This window comes from Crocuta crocuta, unplaced genomic scaffold (genome assembly GCF_008692635.1).
Source record: "Crocuta crocuta isolate KB4526 unplaced genomic scaffold, BGI_CrCroc_1.0 scaffold299, whole genome shotgun sequence".
NCBI lineage: Eukaryota > Metazoa > Chordata > Mammalia > Carnivora > Hyaenidae > Crocuta > Crocuta crocuta.
Genome location: NW_027532747.1, coordinates 8,977,622 through 9,002,727, shown reverse-complemented (window position 1 = coordinate 9,002,727; position 25,106 = coordinate 8,977,622). Strand labels below are relative to the sequence as shown.

General features: G+C 53.7%; 1 protein-coding gene across 1 annotated transcript in view; it reads right to left on the bottom strand.

The window, feature by feature from the left end:
- The window catches only part of ITPK1 (inositol-tetrakisphosphate 1-kinase), a 172,021-nt gene that overhangs the window by 110,863 nt on the left and 36,052 nt on the right, over positions 1-25,106 (bottom strand). Inside the window, 1 exon segment of the mRNA XM_077780893.1 lies at positions 19,835-19,859. Within this exon segment, the coding sequence (XP_077637019.1) occupies positions 19,835-19,859 (25 nt within the window).

The window sequence follows — 25,106 nt, the reverse complement described above, 5'->3', positions numbered from 1 at the left end:
GGCTCCGGGACCCCAGCTTCTGGTTCAATGACAGACTAATCATCTCAAGAGGCCACCAACAGCAGGTGGGGGAGACTCACCAGCTTGGGGCACGCTGTGCTGACAGGGGAGCTCCCCAGCTCCCAGGTCAAGGCAGGGGCCCGCCCTTCTCCTGCTTGATGCGGCTCTAGGCTTGTCTGCCTCCCAGAGGCACGGGCACCAAGGTGGCTGAACACAGGGAGAGCCGGTTATGTATGTCGTTATTCCCAGGGGAGAAAAGAGGGCCTGCCGGGAGGGACCCAGGCAAGCACCCTGTGATGCAAAGAGTGAAGGGACCCGCCCCAGGCCTGAGTCCTGCAAGTGTCTGCTCTCTCAATCACAACCACAAAACAGGCCTGTAGGGTAACAGCCACAGGGACATCTGGGAGGGCCAGACGGGAAAGTCAGAGGGGGGGTGGGGGGGTAGGAGGAGTCATGTTAGAGCCTAGTAGGGGCAGAGGACCCTGAGTCCCCCTCCCAACAGCCCAGGGATGGCACCTCTGGGCCATAGGACACAATGCCACTCTGCCCTGGGGTCCATCGAATCACAAAGCAGGGGAGAGAGGGTGTGGGTCACTCCTTGCTGATGTCCCCCCACCCCCACCCCTGCTCCGTGCCCAGAGGACAACAAGATCCTGGACTCCCGGCTACATCCGGCCAACGGGAGGTACCAGGAGGGGATCAGAAGGCAGGAAGACAGCGAGGCTGGGGTATTTATCCCTCCATTCCCTATTTCGACAGCATGCCCTGGGCAGGGGCTTCAGCCCAGCACGACTATGGCTGCCTCGCGGCCCTGGGAGTGGTAACAGCTCCCCGCAGCAAGGCTCCGGGACCCTTTCAGGCCCCCTCTGGTTCCTTTGCCCTTCCCGCACCTCTGCAAGTAGCCCCCACATTAAAGTCACATCACCAGAGCCACGGAGAGGGAGTTTAGCAGGGACAGGTCCAAGTCATGGAACAGTATAGGATCAGAACAATGGGGAAAACGAGTCAGAGAGAGGAGTATAAAACCACTGTTCAGAGCAGGCAGGGTGTGAGCCTTCTCACCTGCAGCGAGGGCAGGCTGAGCATCAGCATGGGGACAGTGGACAGAGCTCGGGAACGGCAGTGGCCCTGCTCTGCTGCAAAGGGCTGCACTAGATACTGAGGGCTGCGGGGGCGCCTTGGTGGCTCAGTCGGTTGAGCGTCCAATCTCGGCTCAGATCATAACCTCACGGTTCGTGAGTTCGACCCCTGCATGGGCTCTCTGCTGTCAGCAAAGAGCCTGCTTTGGATCCTTTGTCCCCCTCTCTCTCTGTCCCTCCCCCCACTCACACTCTCTCAAAAATAAATAAATCATTAAAAAAAGAAGATATTGGGGGGCTGGGTTCATGGCAGCCTTGGAAAGTTCAGGAAGGACACAATAGGTTTATACAGGAAACCAGTGAGGCCAGGTTAGCACTAGGGCAAGGGTAGGGAGGGTGACTGGAATAGAGAGAGCCCAGGCCACCAGGATCAAGCCTGCCTGGGTTCAAAGACCACAGCAGTCAGTCCTGGCTGGCTCTGTGACCTCAGCTCCGTCCCTAAGCAGGTGACATATCTGAGCCTCAGTTTCTTCATCTGAATCATAAAGAGATCCCACCTCACACAGAGAGTCTGAGACAGTACAACTGTCCAAGAAAGATGTGGACCCAGGCTCAGCAAAGACAAGGAATTAGCGCAAAGTCATGCGGTCAGAATTCACTGGGGGACAGTGACCCATATCCACACTAGAAATTCTCCTCCCAAGTCTGGGCTGGGCCCATGCCATCAGGGAAGCACTCGATTAACTCCCATCTACACCCAACTCTCCCATCCCAGAGGTAAGGGGGCACGCAGCTGGTGTTTGATATTCCTTTTCAAAAGCTCCCTTTCCAGTCCTCAGTTCCCCGAATACACACTGGTAGCTATAGTCACGGATCACTGAACATAGATTTTGTGCCAGGATGTGTAGTAAGTGCTCTGACACTCTATCTCAATTAGTCTTCTCAACCTTGGGGGTAGGTGATTGACAACCCCCTCCAGGCAAGGAGGCTGAGGCCCAGGGCTTAAGAGCTAGTCCACGGCCACCAACAGGTGTGTGGAAAAGGCTGGTCCCTGGAGCACAATGCTTGCTGAGGGAGGAAGTGGAGTTAGGGGCGGGGTAGCTCCCCCAAACTCAGCTATCTGGTCCGGTCGGAATTTCCCCTTGGCTAGCAAGCTGCACAGATGTGTAAACCAGGCAAAAGCACCTGCCGGCAGGAGAGATCCCAAAGAGGAACGCAGGGACCACAGTGCAGACAGACCCGCCGTGGGAAGCAGCCTGCAGCCTGGCTGTGCTGGAAAGTAGCAGGACTGGGGACCACCCAGGGAGCAGCCACCTCCCCACCAGCACACACTCTCTGTCCCTTTCCCTGGGTCAGGATCACACACAGGGCAAAATGCCCAGGGCCAGGGGCACGGCTGGTCCCAGGCTCCCAGCCACAATGGGCAGAGAGCAGGGTCTGGGGCGCGGATGAAAAAGAAGAGGAAGGCAGAGAAGGGACACGGGAGAGAAACAGACGCTGCCCAATACCTGAGTGCATTCAAAACTCCAGAAGGGCAAACCCCAAAACAATGGCATCTTTTCTCAATTCTCTACTATGTTCAGGGTTTTTTCCCCCAAGAAGTACATATTACTTTTATAAACTGCAAAAACAATAAATAGGACTCATTATTTATATAGCTCAAGAAATAATCATTGACTTGCCCAAATGCGATCAGAACCAGATGGCCATGACAACAGCAGCGCAGCGACAAGCCAGAGCCCCCATCCGCGGAGGGAATGCGGGGACTCTGGTTACAAGGAAGGCACCCAAGCCTAAGTCGAACGTGTAACCAAAGGGGAAACACTAACAATACGCTAAGCATGTTTGTGGGGAGCAGATTACTAAAGGATAAACAATTTCGTTTAAAATAGATAAATACGTCTTCCATTTCTACACGCAGAGAAAAAACTCAAAGGGAGTTGGGGAAGTCTGACCGCTGGTTATCTCTGGACTACCAGCTACCCTGGAGAGCTTCAGGACCTTCTTGAAAGACATTTTCTCTCTTTCTTTCTTTCTTTGTTTAATGTTTATTTATTTATTTTTGAGAAAGAGAGAGAGAGACAGCATGTGTGAGAGCATGTGCACAGCGGGGGAGAAGAGGGGGAGACACAGAATCCGAAGCAAGCTTCAGGCTCTGAGTTGTCAGCGCAGAGCCCGACGCGGGGCTCGAACCCACCAACCATGAGACCATGCTCTGAGCTCAAGTCGGACGCCTAACGGACGGACTGAACCACCCAGGCGCCCCTTGAAGCACATTTCAAACCCCTTCTGGAGGATCAAAGACTCATGCTTCCCCTTTTCCCCAGGATACGCTGGCTGGGCAGAGGCCCTTTTCCCCATTGGACAAATGACAGCACCAAGGCCTCACAAAGCAAAATTAGGAGGCTGAGGCCCAGAGCTGTCTTGGGGACACCCAGGTCTAATGAACACGTGAGCCCAAAATAGTCGGCCCGGAATATCCAATTCGGCCAGAATATCAGCACACAACTTTATCAGGCCCTGGGCTTAGGGGAGGGCAGGCAGCCCTCACATTTACAAAGTTCAATCAAGTGTGCCCCTACCCCCTCTCTCTCCCGTGCCAGGCTCCCCTCCCCCCAGGCCAAACTCCTAGGCCATTAGCTCAGTCCCAAAGGCATCCTTTCCTATCCAGGCGTTTGATGATCCTGTCAAAACACTGTAAATAACTTATTTCTACTCGGCAGGGCATGCAGCAAAAATATCATCCAGGCAGGGGCTGCCTCCATGCCAGGAAACCCACACTCATCCTGCCCAGGGACCCACAGGCCCCCACCCACCAAGGATGTTGGGAAAGACTCAACGTCGGGGCCAAACTTCTGCCCCATGAGACAGGGGCATGGGCTTTATAAGACCCCTCAAGTCATCGCAGAAGCAAGAAAACCAGCGCACTGCAGAGAGGTCCTTCCTACCCCACAGCCCTACACAGCACCCTGCGCCCCATCCCCTGACCTCAGGCTACTCACGCACCCCTAGGGAGGGCCTGCTCACCTACCCCTGCCCTATCTCATTCATCCATCTTGTCACTATCTGGTAGAGGAGTCTCCGAGAGGCTGTGCCACTTCCTCAGGGTTGCATCAGCGGACTCTCAGCGCAGGGGGGCCGCCGAAAGGCATTGGCCTTGCCATCACCCACCCCTGGAGTCCGGTCCCAGCTCTGCTGCTCGCTTGCTGGGTGGTGCGAGGCAGAGACACTCCAGGGGTCTGAACCTCGCCGCTCTCACTTGGCAAGCGGGGACGCTAACAGTGGCACCCAGCAAGGCACAAACGGGAGTTGTCACTGTCGCTGTCCAGGCTGGAAAGACACCAAAGCATTTTGAAATTATTACGAGGCCATCTCAGAGCTCCGAAGCATCTTACTAGGTGAGTACTGCCCGGATGCCCGGGAGCCCTGCCCTACACGTTCCCCCAGGACCTCTGATCAAACCCCACCCAGCCCCCACCTAACCCCCAAGCGCTTCCCAAGTGACTTCTGCAAAGCGATGATGACTGTGCCCTGCTGCACCGCCAAGTCCCAGACCCAGCGCGAGCCAGAATGTCCTTATAGGGTGTGCTCCAAGGCCACGAGAGAAAGTTCAGAAGGAGAAATGCCGACGGTCCTGCCCTGTGTCGATGGAAAAAGGGACCCGGAACACCCAGGTCCCTGAAAGGTCTAGCCACTTGTGCAGGACCTCAGAGAATTCAGGGGTAGGATGTGGCCGCGGTGCCTCCCGTGGGAGTTCTCGAGGCGGGGGTGGCTGAATGGGAGACAGGCAGAAAGAGCCAAGTTACGGCTCTGGATGTGCAAACTTTGGGGAAAAGCTGTGCAATCTCAGCTGTGCACAGGGCTCCCAGGACCTCCGCCCAGCCAGTGGTGAGCTAGCACGCCAGTACGGGGGCGGAGGCCTCATGTGGCCAGGGCCGGGGAGTCAGTACCCTCAGAGGTGATGCCTGCACCCCACCGTGGCTGGACTCGGAGATGCAGAAAGAGGAAGGAAATATATCAGCCTGTGCCCTCGAATGCACCCCAGCCAGGGCAGCCTCTGCTCTGAGCTAGGGGTGGGGGCGGCACTACAAACCAGGCTGCACCCCCACACACACATAGAGGAGAAGGCCTCGGGCTTCCACAGTCAGGAGGGGACACCCTGAGCCGGGACCCCACTGGCCCACAGCAGGAAGGTCACCCCTGTCGGCCCCTCCCTCAGCAAACCAGAGGAACGTAACTTACATGATAACGTTTCCGGCTTCTTTACTTGTGACAAGAAATCAAACAACAAGGGTCCTTTCATTTTGGCTCATCTACCTGTCCAATCACTCATCAGCATACCCCATTGAGACTCCTACTGATTTCCATGGGCCCCTAAGGACAACATCAATAATGGTGGCACCCGCGAGTCGGAAGGAGCAGCTCCTCTGGGCACGTGCTGTGTACCAGGCTCTGGGCTGCTCCTTGGCTGTATCGTGTCCATGTCCCAACTCTGAGGCGGGCTCCATTATTATTGCTGTTTTGTAAATGAGGAAACAGGATCACTGGGCCCGAGCGCGCTGGACACGGCTAGCTGCAGCCCAACACCCATTCCCAATTCTCCTCTGCAGCAACAAAACCCCAAGGTCCTGTGAGGTGACAGTGTGCCCAGAAGAAAGACCGCACTTCCCGACCTGCTGGCCACCAGGTGTTCGAAGGCTCGACTCTGACCAAGGCCAGCATGGGCAGCAGTAGAACACGGGACTTCTAAAGAGATCACCTAATGAGAACAGATTCAGGTATGAGGCAGGGGTGCCCTACTCCCATTTGCCTTCCTATGACCTGGGATGTATACACAATGGCTGGAGCCCCAGCAGCCACTTTTACAAGGAGGCGAGCTTAGGCCTAGAAGATAGTGTGGCACAAACAGAGAAAAAAGGGTTCTTTACAAATTTATGGAGCCCCCGCACCAGCCCCAGTTTAGCCTGCAGCCAGCTTCTTTGGCACAGCGAGAAATAAACGTAAGATTTTATTTAAGCCACTGTGACTCCCAATCTGCTACTGGCAGCTGAATGCTAATCCTCATGACTCCCCCAGGGAAGCTTCAGGTGAAGGGTGCTGGGAGGATGAGCGCTGGTCAGGCAAAGATCCCCCCAAAACACAAGATCCTTGGCATGAGAGAGTCATGGAGAACGTGCTCAGGACACACAACTTCTGCATGTTTTGTAATTTTCTGTTTTCATCCGCATCAAGATGACGATGTCCTATCTGCGACACTGAGTAGGTTCTTCAATAGTTTAGAAAGGATGGTTGAAGCCTCTCTAGAGCTTTTACTCTCTCTCTTGAGGACTGAAGAGTTCTCATCTCATTTTCCCTCACGCCCTGACTACTAGGAAGCTCAGAACTACTTTGATGTGTCCTCACAGCAACAGGCCCGACAGTCAATATTACATCTCCCTCTGCTCCTCGTCTTGATTTACTTCTGTGTTACCATCTTTCCCTTTGGGGAAAGAGAGAGAGTGCAAAGCATATGGAACGCTAAAAGGGAGGAATCTCCTAGGCTATAAAATTAAGGAAAGCAACTCGTTCTCTGAGTAGTTAAAATGGCAAGTCACCTCCTAAGTTAGCATTTCATAAGAACGAGGAAGATTCTCCAACTCGTGTATACTTTCTCACCTTTCAAACCGGTGCCACAGGATAGATCAACCCGTTGCTGAAAATGACCTACGAAGTTCTCTCTGTGGCTCCTGCCTTTACACACTGTCAGGCACAAACTGAGACATTTCCACAGGAGCACCTGGGTGGCTCATTCAGTTAAGCGTCCGACTTCGGCTCAGGCCACAATTTCACAGTTCATGGGTTCGAGCCCCGCATTTGGCCCCTGTGCTTACAACTCAGAGCTTGGAGCCTGCTTCAGATTCTTTGTCTCCCTCTCTCTCTGTCTCTCAAAAATAATAAACATTTAAAAATAAATAAATAAGTCTAAAAAAACTAATAAAAATTTAAAAAAAGAAATTTCCACAATATACAAACATGCTATTCTATTTATAATACGTACTTCATCGGTTCAAAGGCCCTGACAGTCGGAACCATCATGTTAAACGTTCATTAAAAGGTCTTTAAGTACATATTAGGAAACCAAAAGAGTAAAAGAAGGTATGTTAGTACAGACGGCACAGAAAACCAATGGACAGGTTCGCAGGGATTACCTGTAGAGAACAAGATGATAGGGAACTTTGCCAATTCATATACTTCTATAATATTTCATTAATTTCCACTGATTTCCAACGAGTTCTCGACAAGGTGCATCTATGAGCCAGAATACTAGGCCTGCGCAGGCTCCGGAAAAACAAGGCATGGTGCATGGCCCTAAGGAGGCTCCCGAGAAGTGGAGAAATCCCCCACAGTCCATGATGACACCTGAAATGGTAGCTTCTGTGCCAGGAGGTGGGGCGCACAGGCCAGGGGGGCCTCTCTCGGCCTAGGGTATCCAGGAAGCTAGTGGCCGTGAGCTTGTTCAGACAGATCAATATGTGTCGGCCAGATGGACGAGGAGGAGGGGCATGGCGGGCTGCTGGGAGGGGCTACACGGAGGACCAGGCCTCGCCACATGGGCGCTGGGGCTCTGCAGGGGTGCTTGGGGGCGCACTTGGGGAAGTGGCCCGGGCTTCATTTCCTGCAGCGGGAACCAACTGTCAAAGGCCTCGTGAATCCCCCCCAAGGGATGGGTCGTCACCCTGCCCCCCAGTCAGCCTCGCTGGGTCAAGATGGAGCTTGTTCAAGAAAGAGCACTTTAGCAGCTGGACAGCAGACAGACGGGCCTGGGCCCGGAGAGAGTTCAGGACACCGCAGGCAACGCAACTACAAGGCAGCGCTGCTTTCAGAGTGACGCAGGCCAGCAGCGGGGCGCGGGGGGCGCGGGGCACGGAGGGTCACACATGGCCCAGCGAACCAGCGCGCCGGGTTTCCTCCGCCTCGTGCTAGCTGAGGGACCGGGCGAGCTCTCTCGGACTTGGTTTCCTCATCTGTAAAGTGGGGATAACAGAAGTTTATCCATTAAATAGCACCAATAATAGTATTTACAGTCCTCCGTACTGTCGCGGGGATTAAATGAGTTAACATAGCAAAGTGCTTACAGAAGGTGTGCGCTTGTGCTTTGATCACCTCCCCCACCCATTATGGTGACCCCTCCCTGAGGAGGTGCCCATCTGATTGGGTGCCTCGGACCCAATCAATTCTCACACAGCCTGGGTTTCCAACAGTCTCCCCCTCCCCCCAGGCCCAGGGGCCTCAAGGACCTGCCCCAGCACTGTCCTCCCTCACCTCCCAGACGCCAGAGACGAGGACGGTGCAGGGGGCAGTCACTGCAATCCTGAGGCAGCATGGTGGACGGCCAGCCACACACGACCCTTACAGAGGCGTTAGCCACTGCCAAGGCTGCCTGTCTATCCCTGGGTCCCCTAGGCCCCCACTTCCGGTGCAGAGCCAGGCCAGGGGACGCCGTGGTCAATCACCACCGAGTCCATGCTGCTAGGAGCAGCTCAGAGCCACAAACGGTCCACAGGCCTCTAAGATCTTGGTGCCTTAGACTCAATAATGTCACTTCCAGAGGCCAGTCCAGAGAGCACCTGGGATGTGAACAGACACCTGCTGCAGCACTGTTCGGAGCAGCAAACCAGAAACCACTAGAACCAGAGGCTCCAGAGCAAAGGTTCCTGATGCTGGGACAGCCAGACGGTGGAAAACAGACATCGTCCCCGTAAGGGTCATTTCCAAGGGGAGTAAACAGCACGAGCAAGTGCTCGTCCATCCTCCAAATGCAGGTCACAAAACTCACAGGCAGAAAAGCCCAACCTGCATTCGCACAATACTAACAACGTGTTTTAGGTAAAAGTACTGAAAAGACTTAAAAGTACTGAAAAGTAGAGAAAAGACTGAAGTTAAGTGTTTCAAAGATTATCTCTGGGCTTTCATCTTTAAGCCTGTGTTTCTCTCCTCAAATTTCAAAAACCAACACATAGTACTTAATGAAGAAAGAATAATCAAGAGGGTTTTTTTGCTTGTTTGTTTTTTAACACAGACGCTCGGGGCCTGTCCTATTCTGCATGGGCAATTCAGGCCCTAATTCAACCACCCACATCACCCAGTAAATGGAGCACACACCAGGGCGAGGCCCTGCACCCCCCCGGAGACAAGAAAGTTCTGAGGGTGCCCGGGTGGCTCAGTCAGTTAAACGGCCGATTTCGGCTCAGGTCATGATTTCACAGTTCATGAGTTCGAGCCCCACGTCGGGTTCTGGGCTGACAGCCCAGAGCCTGGAGCCTGCTTTGGATTCTGTGTCTCCCTCTCTCTGCCCCTCCCCTCCTCATGCTCTGTCTCTCTCTCAAAAATAAATGAAAGAAAGGAAAGAAAGGAAAGAAAGAAAGAAGTAAGTAAGTAAGTTAGTTCTGACCCAGAAAGAAAGACATCAACTTGTAGCTCCAGCTAGGCATGGGGGACGGGAGGAGAGGGACGGGAGGAGGGGAAGGTGTCATATGGGCAAGGTGGCACCTGGGCACATCTAACAGCACAAATAAAAACACGACAGCAGCGAGGGCGATGCCAGCTTCTTGGCCAACGAAAGACTCAAGCCGCTTGGTGGTCTGTGAGCCTGAGCTGAAGGCAACGCCTGCTTCTCCCAGTGCAGGCTGTGCACCCCGGGCCCTCCCGTGCATGCCCCGCGTCGCCCGGTCTCAGCCCCCAGAGCACCCCCCACCCCCCAAGCTGCACTGGCACTTCCACAAGTGCGCTGAGGATCGGGATTCAGCAGCTCTGGGCTGGCCACTCCAACCAGCTCCAGGCCACACCAACACCAACGGCAACAGCGACGACGCCGGTGGCGGGCGGCCGCACTGTGAGTAGCGACGCCCTGTACAACCCCACCTCCAAGCAACCTCAAAACAGGCGGTGACTTGCAGTTGCCCTTTTCATCCCTTCCTATTTTCCCCCACGTGCCTCTTTCCATCTCTTTGCTTTTACGTGACGTGCGCAGAGGGGACGGGGGAGCTGGGGCCCCGACTCCGTGCAGAATGGCATGGAGTAGCCTGGGTCCCTCCAGGGGGCCAACAGGCACCGCAGGGCACCGGTGCCCGGCTTCCCTGGCAGCGCCGGTCTGTTTTACGGACAAGCTCAAGCTGACTCAGTGAGTCAAAGGCTGGGGGAGAGAACACGCCAGAACTGAGAATCGCAGCCTCCGAAGCCACACAGGACGGCCCCGACGGCAGAGACGGTTTCTATTTGCAGCAGCAAGTCTACAAAGCTCAAGAGCGAAAATAAAACTGACGGAACCGAAACCATTCAGCACACATGGGCGGCACTTAGCGGCTCATGAGCGTTTTCCCATGTTGTCCTGCAAGATGCGCCTCTTCTTAACAGCGACTAAAAACATCTGGTAAGAGCACACCCCGATTTAAAGATCGCTTCCCCCGCCCCCTGGCCCATTATTGTAAAAACTGCTGTGTGATGTTTTCACATAAACTTGTCTGACTCTGTTACATATATACTCCAAGTAAACGGCTGGGAATGAAAATAATGTCCAATGTTTTGAAAAAAAGAAATACAAATGCCTGCATTTCAAACAGGAAGAAATAAAATGTGTCTTTAAAAAAGGAATTCAGAGGCGCCTGGGGGGCTCAGTCGGTTAAAGTGTCTGATTTTAGCTCAGGTCATGATCTCGTGGTTCGTGAGTTTAAGCCCCGCGTCGGGTGGACAGCACAGAGCCTGGAGCCTGCTTCGGCGGATCCTGCGTCTCCCTCTCTCTCTGCCCCTCCCCGACTCGCTCTTGCACACTCTCTCTCTCTCAAAAATAGAAAAATAAAGTATAAATAAAAAAGAAATTAAACTAAATTCACACCGCTAGAAACCAAAAAGTGGTACCTGGGTGATGGAGGGTGGGGAGGGCAAAGCAAAGGGACCACTGGGCAATGTACTTTTCTAAGCATGGTCTCTTGAATAGCTGTGCCCACCCCCATAAGCCACACTGTTCAGGACAAGGGATGAGGGAAAATAAACCCTCTCTCATCCTTAAGCTTCCATCAGGTATCTTAGGTTCTCTGTGGTAAATGTCCTCCCATTTTAAAGATGATTAAAGTAGGGTCACATACTCAGAAAACAAACTGATGGAAACTCAAACCCCGGTCTCTGGGCTCCTTGGGAAGGTCAAACACAGCCAAGGATAATCTATATCCCCTGGGGAGCCTGGGTGGCTCAGTCAGTGAATCACCGACTTCAGCTCAGGTCACGATCTTGCAGTTTGTGAGTTCGAGCCCCACGTTGGGCTCTGTGCTGACAGCTCAGAGCTTGGAGCCTGGTTCAAATTCTGTGTATCCCTCTGTCTCTGCCCCTCCCCTACTGGCATTCTGTCTGCCTCTCCCTCTCTCTCTCTCTCTCTCTCAAAAATAAACATTTAAAAATTTTTAATTAAAAAAAAAAAAAGAGTGATCTGTATCCCAATAACAGACCCAAATGACCATGGAAACACTCTGCATAGAGTCGATTTCCCAACCCCGCTGCCACACTCCCTGAAGGTGCTGTAGTCTGCTGTCAGAGGACAGGGTCAGAGTCACATTCTGGTGGCTTTGAGAAAGCCCTTGGCCATGAGGAAGGGCTTGGATAACTGCCATGGGCTCTTCTAGCTGCGAGGAGGTCAGGCCTCCAGTAAACACCAAGGCAACCTATATTCCCGCAGCCCCTGTATTTGGCTCCCAAGCACCCGGCAGAGGGGGCGGATGAAGGGCAGAATGTCCACTCCGCACGGGCCCCGAGCACCTGGAACTAAAATCTAGACAGGGCACCGAGCCCAGGCAGTGAAAGCACGTGCCAGACTGTGTTGGTGGCCGAGGGAACCCAGCTGAGGATTACTCATCTGACACCTTAATGTGCATACCTTTTTTTTTTTAATGTTTCTATTTTATTTTTGAGAGAGACAGAGAGGGAAACAGCACGAGCAGAGGAGAGGCAGAGCGAGAGAGGGAGACACAGAAAGCTGAAGCAGGCTCCAGGCTCGGAGCCGTCAGCACAGAGCACAAAGTGGGGCTTGAACTCACAGACTGTGAGATCATGACCTGAGCCAAAGTCGGAAGCTTAATTGAGTGAACCACCCAGGCCCCCCTAAATACGTACCTTTTAAAGCAATTTTTGAACCACTGAAAATATCACCCAGATAACAAATATATTTTTTTACAGCCGGCCAGAGAATTCAACATCTGTAAACCTTGGAAAGAGGCACACTAGTCGGCCAACCGGCTCTCCCTCCGGCTTTCGATGAGGAAGCCAGCTACTGGATTCAACGCGCCTGTCGGAACCAGCCCTCCCTCTGGCACAGCTCCTCTCCTTGCACCCCCCTGCGTGACCAGAAACCAGTGAGAAGTCTGGGAAGTGACCTTCAATCTCCCTCACCGGCATCCACCCACGTCCCGCCCCGTCTCCCCCTGCCTTCCATTACTGAATTCATTGCAGCCAGACCCCCTCACCACGACTACCACCACTCCAGGTCACGGCCCCGGGCTCCTTCTGGAAGACCCAGCTCTCCAGCCTCTAGCCCAGCCCCAGCTAATTGTCCCCTGTGTGCCCTGCAGCGGGGTCTCCTGCACGGCCTCTCACTGGAGCACACACCTCCCCCACACAGAAGCCCTTCAACGCCCGCTGAGCCCACGCCCCGTGAACAGCTCACCAACCCTCCCTAGGTCTGGCCCTGAGCCCTCTCTGGCCTGGCTACTTGCCCACTCCATCAGGGCCAAGGACCCAGTGCTTCCAAACCACTCAGAGTCAACAGACGCCCCCCGTCCCCCCAGTTTCTGGGTCGTTGTTCACACGTGCTCTCTGCCTATAACGACATTCAAATACCTTACTCCCCATCCATATCTGAGCCGAGTATATCTTATAGCAAGAAGCATCAACTTCCCTACAAGGCCTTCCTCACCCTCTGCCCACCCCCCTTTGCCTGTCCACCCCTGTGTCCTCACAGGCCCCCTCCACAGCACAGACAAGCCCTAGGCCCACAAGCTCGCGACAGACGACACTGTGGCCCCCGCCCAGAGGCCCAGCACGCACCCTCCAGCTCTCGGCCTCCGTCTTTCCCTTTCTGCTTGACCGTCCACCACCCAGCCTCCTTTCCCGAATGGTTTGCACAGAAACAGTGCAAATGTGTATACAAAGCACTCCAACATCTCAAGCGAGCAACAGTTCTAGAGAAAACCGGTGCGAAGGCCTGGGGCCTGCCCTGCGCTCTGCTGCAGCCTGGGGAAACTTATTTGCGTCCCTGCCCGCTTGAGAAACGGCGGCTGCTCCTGGAACTGGGTTTCGTAATGTCTGCATTCTCAAGGAATTTGGAAGGAGGACAGTGAATCTACGTCGGGTGGCTATATTTCCCACACTTACAGCTCACTCACTTGCATTAAAAAAATTTTTTTTAATGTTTTATTTATTTCTGAGAGAGAGACAGTGTAAGCAGGGGAGGGTCAGAGAGAGAGAGAGAGAGACACAGAATCTGAAGCAGGCTCCAGGCTCTGAGCTGACAGCACAGAACCCAATGCGGGGCTCGAACCCACGAACCGTGAGATCATGACCTGAGCTGAAGTCGGACACGTAACCGACTGAGCCACCCAGGCGCCCCTGCATTTTAAAATACAACTCTGAACCCCTGGCCTGCAAACAGCCCTCTCCTTCTCCCCTGGTGCTTTATAAACCGGTGAAAGCTCCCATAATGTGCGAGGCAGGGATGCAAAACACACCTTCCAGAGGATGCTGAGCCTGGAGCTGGCAGGGCAATAGGTGAGTTGTTCTTTCCAGATCTCCTCCCGTCAAGTTCAAGTCTGCCCTAGAAAGGGGCCATGGGGTCCAGGGACAGAGAACCTCCCAGGCTTCCCTCCCAAACCTTCCCCACAGATCAGGTCAGAGTGGAAAATGCTCCCAAGGTCAACACCATCCTTCAAGGCTGATGCAAACTCCCTGCTCGGCCCTCAGCAGAGCCCTAGGCTCATGCCCCAGGCCCGCTAGGCCACAGATGACCCAGGTGGCCAAGAAGTGTTTTCTCCAAACAAAGGCTCACTGGGTAGAGGGACAGTGTGCCGTAGCCAGCATTGGGTCACTTCTAGCACCTGTGTGTTGCAGGAGCAGCAGAACAGCCCGGGACGTAGGTGAAGCTCCGGTCGGGACCATGGGCTTGAACCTGCCTCTCAGCTGGGCTCTGTCAGGCGGACAAGGCTTATAGCAACATGCAAGGCTTACGCTGCCGTTCTCCGGGAAGCCTTCCTGACTTCAATCTCTTCCATGACTGTGGAAGTGATCCTGACTTCAATCTCTTCCACGCCTGTGCAAGTGATCCCAACCAACTGTGGCCTCTGGGTGCCGACTGCAGACTTCAGAAGGAAGGAACTTGGCTTTGGCATGGTGGGTCCCCCACACCTGCGGCCTGGCGCACAGCAGGCACCTGGGGAAAGATCCGCTGAATGCTGCTGCGGGGAGAGCCCAGTCTTCCCAATCCACACCTCCTGCCCGGGAGGGACCTCGATGGCTGAGCAAGGCCCGAAACGGTGGAGTCAGGGCGCCTGCGTCTCCAGCAGCCTCATTACAATAACACTGAAGAAGAAACTGAGGCAAGCAGGTACCTGCGACCATCATTATCATACAGGCGGCCCCTCGGGGCAGAGAAGCGGAGGGCGCCCAGTCCCACGGCACCCTCCACTCTCCCCTTGTCTTCCTGCCTGAGCCCCGACATTAAACACAAGGCTGCCCTCGTCCTGGACAGCAGATTTTCCTAATGACAGCACCACCTGGCCTAACAGACCCAGGTTAGGGGACACCAGTCGGCCTGCAGACAGGTCCGCTGCCAAGGCCTTCCTGGGTCTCCGTGGACGCACAGGCCCCGGCATCCGGATGGCCTGGGAGCCAGGCCACTGGCCCCTCCGAGATGATACCTGCCCCTGAGCCGGGTTCGGGGAAGTCAGTGAGGTCATGTGCTAAGGCCCTGGCCGTCCACCCACAGCCTCCAGGGTAAATGTTTACAGCTACGTATCTATTTGTACATTTTCAAGCTGACGTCTCCAATTTCTCATCGTAAGTTTAAATACTTGGAGAGGATGTCATTTCCAACATATTGTAAATATTAACATTGCAAAATAAAACTGTTCCCATTTCTCTTTTAAATGGATCCAATGGAATCTAAATACCAGAGCGATTTGAGGTCCACCATCGTCCATCCTAAAATTACAGAATCTCGTGCCTCCCCAAACACTGGAAGATTTAGGAAAGTGCCTTTTGACTCCTCCAACTCCAATTCCCAATCCACATCCTTGAGTGAATTTTCTGTTTAAAGGCCTTTAACTGAGTAGTCTATTACACTACTAGACCATAAAAAAAAAAAAAACCCATATGCATATAAATGTTTAAATTTTTTGTAATTTCATGTGACCATCAAGCTCTCCGTGTCAGAAATTTTCTTCTGGACTGAAATCCTATTACAATTACTATCAGTGCATAACGGACGCCCACGACAGAAACTTTACAGATCGTACAAGGAAAAACATGACCGCTTATTAGAAACACAACTCAGAAGAGATGAATGGGAATTTTTCAAAAGTATTTCATGCATCCACAGATGAAGGCAGAGCTTACCGTCAGCTGTATTTTTCAATTTTTCAATGCAAGTGCTAAAAAAACAACCCTTCTTCAAACAAAAAGATGGAACGGGAAGAGATTTACATAGCAAATTCTCTGAGTTCCTTTAAAATTATATGCCAAGAGGGGCGCCTGGGTGGCTCAGTCGGTTAAGCCTCCGACTTCGGCTCAGGTCATGATATTGCAGTTCATGGGTTCGAGCCCCGCGTTGGGCTCTGTGCTGACAGCCAGCTCAGAGCCTGGAGTCTGTTTCAGATTCTATGTCTCCCTCTCTCTCTGACCCTCCCCTGCTCATGCTCTCTCTCTCTCTCTCTCTCAGAAATAAATTTAAAAAAATTAAAAAATTAAAAAATAAAATTTATGCCAAGAATTATAGTGATTTGTTATCAAAAATCAGTTCTAAGGTTCTAGCAGCTGATGACTCATTTAGGTCCTCTTTCAATGTCATCGCAGGAGACCTGGAGAACGCTCACCTGCCCCAGGGTGACCGGGATGGGCCACAAGGCCTAGGCGGGTTTTATGCCCCCAGGATCGTATCTGCCTCGAGGACGATGTAAATAACAAGCTTCCCGGGTGCTAGGCACGGTGCCAACTGCCTTACTCAAATTAACTCGGTTAGGCCTCCGGTGATCCCAGGAGACAGGCACAACTATTATCCCCACTTTACAGACAGGGAGACTGAGGCTCCGAGTGGTTAGGCACCTAGCCTAAGGTCACACAGCCAGAAACACGGACCCAGGTGATCTTGGTCCTGACTGCTGCACGCCCTGCCTCCACAGAAGTGGGAGGAGGCCAAGGTGGAAGGAGTGACAGAAGAAGGGCTTACGAGCCCCTTCCCAAGTGGACGTGGTGTGGGAACGAGCACGTGAGGAAGCTGAGGACCTGCAAGTTTTGCTTTTTTTTTTTTTTTATTTTAATGTTTATTTTTGAGAGAAGGAAAGAGAGAGCGTGAGCAGCAGAGGGGCAGAGAGAGCAGGAGACACAGAATCTGAAGCAGGCTCCAGGCCCTGAGCTGTCCGCACAGAGCCCCATGCGGGGCTCGAACCCACGGACCACGAGATCATGACCTGAGCAGAAGTCGGATGCTTAACCGACGGAGCCGCCCCGGCGCCCTGCATTTTGTTTTCTTAAACGTGCTCCCATCCTACCTTGGAGAGGTTCCCACAGGTGCTTCTCCCAAGTAAATGGTGTCGGGCCCCGGTACACCGCAGTCCCTGATAAATGCCAACACTCACGTTGTTACTACTGCCGTTAAATCCCAGGAAGAGAAATAACTTCCCTAATGGGAAGACACCTCGGGATCTTCCCAGCACTTTACAGTCCTGGTTCCTGACCCTGGACCCCAATATCCTTTTTAAACAGTAGCCAAAGCCCAGGTGATAATGGGCCTGGAAACAGCCAACGGAGCAAAAGAAAGAGAAAAACCATGGGCTCTGGAGACAACCAACCCATAGTCAAAACCCAACTCTTCCACTTTACCGGCTGAGCTCCCCGGGGGAGGTCACAACATCCGGAGCCTCAATGGAGGCTCATCTCTACAATGGGCACGAACACACTACTCCTGTCATGGGGCAGCTGCACAAAAAGGGGCACTGCCACTGGGGGACCAGACACAAGAGACACTGGGTGTTGGCTGACGGCACGCTTCCCCTCCTCCCCTTCAGTCGCTGACACCTCGCGTCTGGTGAGCGCCCACCCTGCCCGGCACCCAGCGGCCCACCAGCCCAGGGATCTGGCGCACAGAGGCCTGGCTGATTCCGAGAAAGCAGCCAAGTGTCTTCGCTTCCAAATTTTGCAGAGCCTTTCTCTACATCTTGAAATTTCAAGTTCTCTAAACACGCGGGGATGCCAGGAGGAGGTGAGCAGGGAGGCGTCGGCGGTGGGTTTTATTTTTAGATACTGGCGTGGAAAGCGTCCAGTTTGGCTTCTCTCTGGTCCCCAGTCACCACTTCCTCCCCGAAGTCATCACCAAAAGGAAGAGCAGCCACATCAAGGAAGGTTTCGTAATTCTTCTGCCCGGTACACCCCGTAACAATGGATCCAAGGTTTTCGTCTCAGGGCACCTTGGTGCCTCAGTCAGTTAAGTGTCTGACTCTTGACTTCGGCTCAGGTCATGATCTCACGGTTTGTGAGTCCCAGCCCCGCATCAGGCTCTGCGTTGCCAGCACAGATCCTGCTTGGGATTCTCTCTCCCTCTCACTCTCTCTGCCCCTCCCCTGCTCACAATCACACATGCCCTCTCTCTCTCTCTCAAAATAAATTTTGAAAACTTTTTTAAAAATTATAAATAGGGGCGCCTGGGTGGCTTAGTCGGTTAAGCGTCCGACTTTCCGACTTTCGCTTAGGTCATGATCTCGCGGTTTGTGGGTTCGAGCCCCGCGTCGGGCTCTGTGCTGACTGCCAGCTCGGAGCCTGGAGCCTGTTTCAGTCTGTGACTCCCTCTCTCTCTGACCCTACCCTGCTCACGCTGTCTCTCTCCTAGAAATAAATAAAACATTTAAAAAAAAAAAAATTATAAATAAATAAAGGGTTTCATAAACCTTCCCAGGAAGCCATGTAAAGCAAACACACTGACCCCCAGGTTATTCCTCGCATCCTGAAATTCCAAGTCTCTCTCCGCTCCTCTGCCCTCCTCTCCCTTCCCCCTTGGTGGGGTAGTAGCATCCTACTGTGTTAGTCTGGGGTCTTCCAGGACGGGAATCAGGTACTGGGGGAGGGGCACATTTCTTCCCCTTTTAAGTAACATGTTTGTTGGTGAGCACATGAATCCACTTCCTCTAAATATTGTTCCTCTGTAGAAATTTCTCCGTGAGCCCAGACAAGCGCTATAGTTAACCTCAGCGAAGCACCTGGACCTTCTCTTAGCAACCTGAAGCTACAGCTCCAACTATAGGCCAGGCCTTGATGGTGGGTACAGCAGCATCTACAAAGGTAACCATGGGTAGGGACTAAGAGACCAAAATAAGCCAAAGCATCCTGGAGCAGGACCGATCTGAGACACCTGGCCCCAGAGTGACCAATGTACAGCTGCACTTCCTCTGCCTCCTGCGGGAGCCCTGACAGGCATTATCAATCAACCCCTGCCCTCAATCACTCACAGATTTAGAACCTCCAGGCAGCCACTGCCAATCAATCAGAAGCGGCCCCGAAAGCACATTTCTCAGCCATTCCTGAATTCCGACTTCCCTCTTTTAATGTAGAAGAAATCAAGGTCCACAGGAAACCTAGTGCAGATCACACGACTTTGCAGGCCAAAATGAGCCTGGAGGACAAGCTGATGAGGGGCTTCCAGAAACCACCTCCTCCCCCAAAACCAACCTCAGCCTCCAGGTGACAAGTTCAACCTGCTACAAGGAGGGAGACCAGAGGGAGGCCAAGGCTTCCAGCAGAGACCGAGCCCCACCCCACCAACCACCCCCAATGGCCACTGTCAGAGCAGGTACATCTATTTGGGAGCCACAGAGCCGGCCCCGGGCCCTGGGAGGGGTTCTTTCTCCATCCACCCCTCTTTCTCCAGCCAATGAGCACCTGATCAAGTCCTCCCCAGAGCGAGGCAGCCCAAGGGTCAGGAGCCCCTCCATACAGACTCGGTCCACCTTCCAGGAGCCAGACGCCCCTAGAGATCGGGTGTCACCAACTGATAGCAGGATGGGGATGCACGTGACCCGGGGAGGGGGCAGGGGAAAGGAGAGGGGGCAAGAGTACTCTTAGAGATGATACCACTCGTAAGAATGGTCTGAGATAGAAGACTCCCCCTCAGAGGGCTGAACAGCCAAGGCAGGCGCCCAGGGGGACTGTGCTCCCTCAGCAGAGATGGAGGGCAGACACGGACCAACTTTGGGGGCAGCAGGACCATGGATGTCTGGCCGGGTGGCTGAGCTCCCGCACCCTGTACCCCGACTCCCATCCCTTCCACTGATAAAGCCACTGCAACTCCACAAGCCCCCGAGACCATCAAGCACGACCCACGTCCTGCCAGGGCAGAAATGACAGAGATTCCACAGGAGGCACATTTAAAAATGCTGTGCCAGTGAAGCAGCTCAAGCACCCAGACTCTTGAGGGAGAAGGGGGCCCTAAAAGGCCCACCCACGTGAACAGAGAGAGCATGGTCTGTACTCACCTGCACGACTTCTATCCCTCGCTTCCTGCAGAGAGAAACAAAGAAAACAAAGGTTACTCAGGCAGTCAGGAAGCATCCTTCCAGAACATTCCCTATAGCAAGCTGACGGCAGGAGAGTGGGGAGAACCTCCTGGACCTCTCAAACATGATCCCCAGAACAGCCTCGTTTGCTGAGGGAAAGTCTGCGAACACCTAGCCAGTCCTCAAGGTCACCTTTGGGCAGAGAGCGTTGTTTCCCCAGAGGGCCTTGGCTGTAGTTCTACAAAGACCCCAAGTTTGCTGGTTTTCCTCACAGCCATCTCCCTCCCCAACCTCAGGGCCAGCCCCTCATGGGCACAGCTCCAGCCTGGAACTGCCCAGCGCCCTTCCCTCCACCTTATTTACCACTGATGGCCTGGCCTTCCCTCCTGGACTCAACCACCTCCCATGGCCCCCCATTTCTTCCCATATCAGGTCTACCACCCCGGCCTGGCCTCCCAGGTCTGCTCAGCCCAACTGCTCGCCCACACTGTAGGAGTTCCCAGAACCCTTCGGCCCTGCTCAGCTCAGTGCCATCCTGGCCATCTCTAGCCCCCACTGCCACCCACACCCTCTGACCCTGACTCCACCATCGTGGGCCTCGCCAACATTCCCCCAAGCCCGGACCCTGCCTCTTCCATCTCTCACCCACGATCCCACGGCCACGATTCTCCTACACCCGTGCCCTAGAGCACCCCACCCCATTACACACAGGATCGGGGGCTCTGAGGAATGCACAAAGGCCCCCTGCAACGCACCCGCCTTTACCTCCCCTGCCCTACCTTCCTTTGGGCACAGGGCTGTGCCCCTTCTCCATGCCTCGGTCCACACCTTCCAGCCCAGCTTTCAGGATGTGGCTCAAACAGAAGCTCTCCCAGGAAGCCTTCCCTGACCCACGACACCCTCGCCCCAGAGCCAGAACACCCCCGATGACCTGGGGCTACCACCACCCCAGCCCTCCTCGCCTAGGGCAGGACGCAGGGGAAGGTGCAGGGTCTGCATGGAATGCAGATGGCTTGCCAATGGCCGTGCCCGAGTGCGTTTTCCTAAGAAGAAAGGCTAGGCCGCCCAGGGACACTCAGAGGATGCTGTGACCGGGAAAGGTCAGAAATTAGAGCAGGAACTACAGCAGATAATGGCCACGTGTGCCCTGTGCCTACGTATGGTGCCCGCCCGGCACACAGACACTAGCAAAATCTAAGTACATAAGCATTTCGCTCAGGTCCCCATGTCCAGCCTGGCCCGGCCTCAGGGGCACCATAAATGCAACAGCCATCACTCGGGCCCTCCAGGGGCTCACAGTCTAGGGGAGGAGGTGGGCACAAAGCCCCCTGGGAAGTCTCTGGGCACCAGTGAATGGGCACCATCACCCTCCCCTCACACAGCACAGCTGAGGCGGCCACTATTGATCTTACATTTGTAGGTTAGCTCATTCAAACGTTTCCCGACACCTTCTGAGAGCTGGGCACCAAGTGGAACCTCGAGAGGAAGCCACTGTGTCATTCACAGAGGGCAGACCAGGTGGCCCCACAGGATACGCCAAGCCAGCCTTCCTCTTAACCCTCAACACCTCTGCACAACCTCGGGCCCCAAGGAACCCAATGTGAAAACCACAGCGGTTGATGCTCTCAGGGGTCGCTACCATCACGCGGCTTCTCTAGCGTTCCAGAAGGAATGGCAGCCAATGTCCACATACTGCCAGGACTTCATGAGTGGAGGCTGGGACAAGAACACAGCCCTGGGCCACCAGCGTCCCATGGCAGGCGCCATGAGGAGCTTGCAGCAGCCCTGCTGGGAGCCCATGACCCACACCATCTCTGAGCCCTGTGGATCCCACAGAGTCTTGGCCTCGTTCCCAAACTGTCCTGCCCCACCTGCGCATCGGTGACTGGAACCGGCCCCGGGGCACTTGGCTCGGGACTGTGGCCAGCCAGGTAAGGTTCGGTGTGACTCCTCACTTTGCCCCTGCCCCAGGACAGAAATTCCAAGCAGCTAAGGGAGCAGTCCCTTGGCAAGTCCCAAAGGACTTGGAGCCGCACCTCAGGCAGGACAGACAGCCCTAAAGGAGACCCAGGGCGCAAGTGTACGTGACCCGCACCAGGTAGAAAGGGCTTCCGCTGGGCTGCAGCCTGGACCTGGGTTTTCCCTGTGTTAATCCTCACGGCAGCCTGATTATCCCGGCGTGTGGCTCTCATCTCCTTACGAAGCCAACTGAGGGTCATTTCCAATCCGTCTACATCTGACACCAGCCCAGTCAGCTCTCCCTCCCCCAGTCCTAAAAGACAAACAGGACGCTGACTTTGAGCTAACTCTGAAAACACGAGAGACCCATGGCATAAAGGAAACCAAAACAGTAAGCCTGAGAATGGGCGGGCTGAAAAGCTGGAGTGTGGCTGAGCTGTCAGGGACCAGATCAGTTGTTCTGCAGCTCAGAGCTCCAGGCACAGGATAAATCCCGACTCTGGCAGAAAGGAGGGGGCGCGGGGTGTCTGGGGGGCTCAGTCAATTACGCATCCGACTTCGGTTCAGGTCATGATCTCGTGGTTCGTGGGTTCAAGCCTCGTGTTGGGCTCTGTGCTGACAGCTCAGAGCCTGGAGCCTGCTTTAGATTCTGTGTCTCCCTCACTCTCTGACCCTCACCTGCTCATGCTGTATCTCTTTCTCTCTCTCAGAAATAAATAAAAACATTAAAAAACATTTTTTTAATAAAAAAATTTTTTAAATAAAAAAACAGAAAGGAAGGGGCGCGGCTCCCCTTTCAGCCCACATCAGGGCACAAGCGGACACAAGACACCCTCAAGGCGAGGGCAGCTGTGGTGCACCGGGTGCTCTCTGCTCGCTCACGGCTTCCGCAGCCCAACCAGGGAGGGGCAGTGATGACCCATTACTCAGACGAGCAAGCGGAGGCTGGGCGACCTCAGGAGGTGCGTTCACTGACTCTGCAGCCAGGCTCGCCCACGCCCGGGCGGTACCCGGAAGGCCCAGCAGAGCTGGCATGGGAGGCACTGAGACCACGCTGGTCTCCGTGCTGCAGGGCCTCGGTGTAAGGGGGAGGTGAGGAGGCTGGCGAAAACCACATGGCCCGTGGTGGCAGGACCCCACGCACACCACTGCGGCCCACTCGGGAAAGGAGAACGTAAGCCCACTGGGGCTCGCTTCTCCTCCTGAAACTTCTGCAAAACAAAAGTACCAACAGCCCTCATTTTCCAAACAGCAGGCTCCTGAAATCCCGCAAGTTCAGAATTTGGTTCCGGACACTCAAGGTGAGGACGGAGGGGAAGATCAACCAGAGAACTCATTGTCAAGTGATGAACTGCTCCCCCTGAACACCCCAGCGCCGCCAGCCCACCCCACAGACGTCCTCAAATGTGCAGTGTTTCAGGCTGCGGCTGCTAACTGCCGCGCTGTGACCGCAGAAGACCGGCAGCAACTTACACGCCCCAACACCATTAACAAACCACACGTGGTCAGAGAAATACGAGGCAGTGAGCAAAAACAATGCAGGAGTCCTCCACGCACCCAGAAGGGCTTTATCGCTACGTGAAAGTGCAAGGTGCAAAACCCTGCGCGCGGCATGCAGTTACCTGGGTTCAGAACAGCATCCAGCACAAGAAGGCGGACTTACGTGTACACAGATGAATCTGAAAGTACCACAAGAAAAGCGTGGTGGGATGGCATTCGGTCAAGGGCAAGGGCAGTTGGGGGGTGGGTGAGAAGACTTCTTTTTCACTGTGCATTCTCATGCTTGAGTTTTCTGCAACGTGCATCCAACAGCACATTCTCAAAAACTAGAGGAGTGTGTTTTTTTAATTATCTTTTAAATAATAGGTAAAAATCCAGGGGCGCCTGGGTGGCTCAATCGGTTAAGCATCTGACTCTTGATTTTGGCTCAGGTCATGCTCTCATGGTTCATGAGTTCGAACCTTGCATCGGGCTTGGGGTTCTCTCTCTCTCTGTCTCAAAATAAATATTTTAAATAAATAAATACATAAAAGGTAAAACTCCAGCTACCAGCATTCCCAGTACTTGGCATAAGGTAAATGCCTGATAAAGGCATGAATCAATCCATCAATCAGTAAAGTGAAGCAGAGGAGTTAGGATTCATCTAGAAAAATTTCCAAGTTGTGCTCAAAGAGGAACTGCAACAATGCCCATTCTGGAACCACCAGACTGCAGGGAGCATCCAGTCCAGATCCTAAAGGTATTTAAATATTCGAGCATCTGAAAAACAGACCAGGAGGGAGTACAGTGCCTATAAACTGTGGACGCAGCAGGAAGGGGATGCGTGGCCTTTTTTCCTTTACGTTTCCTTATATTTTCTGGTTTCCTACAACAAGCATAGGTATTACTCCCAGTAAAAGTTAAAGTTACACAATCAAAGGAGTTTATTAAAATCCTGCACCTGGAGAAAACTTCTACAGGCTCTAAAACTGTCACTTTCTCAGCATATATTGCATTGATAGGTTTTAGACAGAGATCTACGCCTACAACTCATAAACATAAACCTGTTTTTCCAAAAGCTGGAGAGCTGTGAAGGGAGGATCTATTTTGTAAAAAGGATCCTTCCTCACCAGAACCCTAAGGAGAGCACAGCTGTGAGGAATTTAAAATGCTCATTCGCAAAACAAACTAGCCTTTCAGGACAGGAGGGAGGGCAATCAGGGAAGACTTCCTAGAGGAGGCAGCATTGGCCATTTGGATGACAACTGAAGGGAAACTACAGACCAACACCAGGGAGGAGAGACTGAAGAGGAATAATGCGGGGCACCTGGGTGGCTCAGTCGGTTAAGCATCCGACTTCGGCTCAGTTCATGATCTCGCGGTCCGTGGGTTTGAGTCCCGCATCAGGCTCTGGAGCCTGCTTCAGATTCTGTGTGTGTCTCTCTCTCTGCCCCTCCCCCTCCCCAGCTCATGCTCTGTCTCAAAAATAAATAAATGTTAAATAAAATAAAGAGGAATAACGTGAGGAGTGGCCCCCTTCCCAAAAGGCATCTAGGAGTGTGGGAGCTTAAGATGCACCATGAGGAGTGGGCAGGGGCAATGAGACGTGGACAGAAGGTGTGGGCCAGGCCCAGAGGCCCAGAATGTCACAGCACATTTACCCCGTGGGCCAGTGGGTCCCAAACACCAGAGCGGATGACTAAGAATCACCACTGGAGTTTGTCAAAAATAGACCCTTCAAGGTCTAATCCTGTGGACTCTGATTCGGGAGGTCCAAGGTCTAAGGCCTGGGAGGGATTCGGGGCCTGTCCAA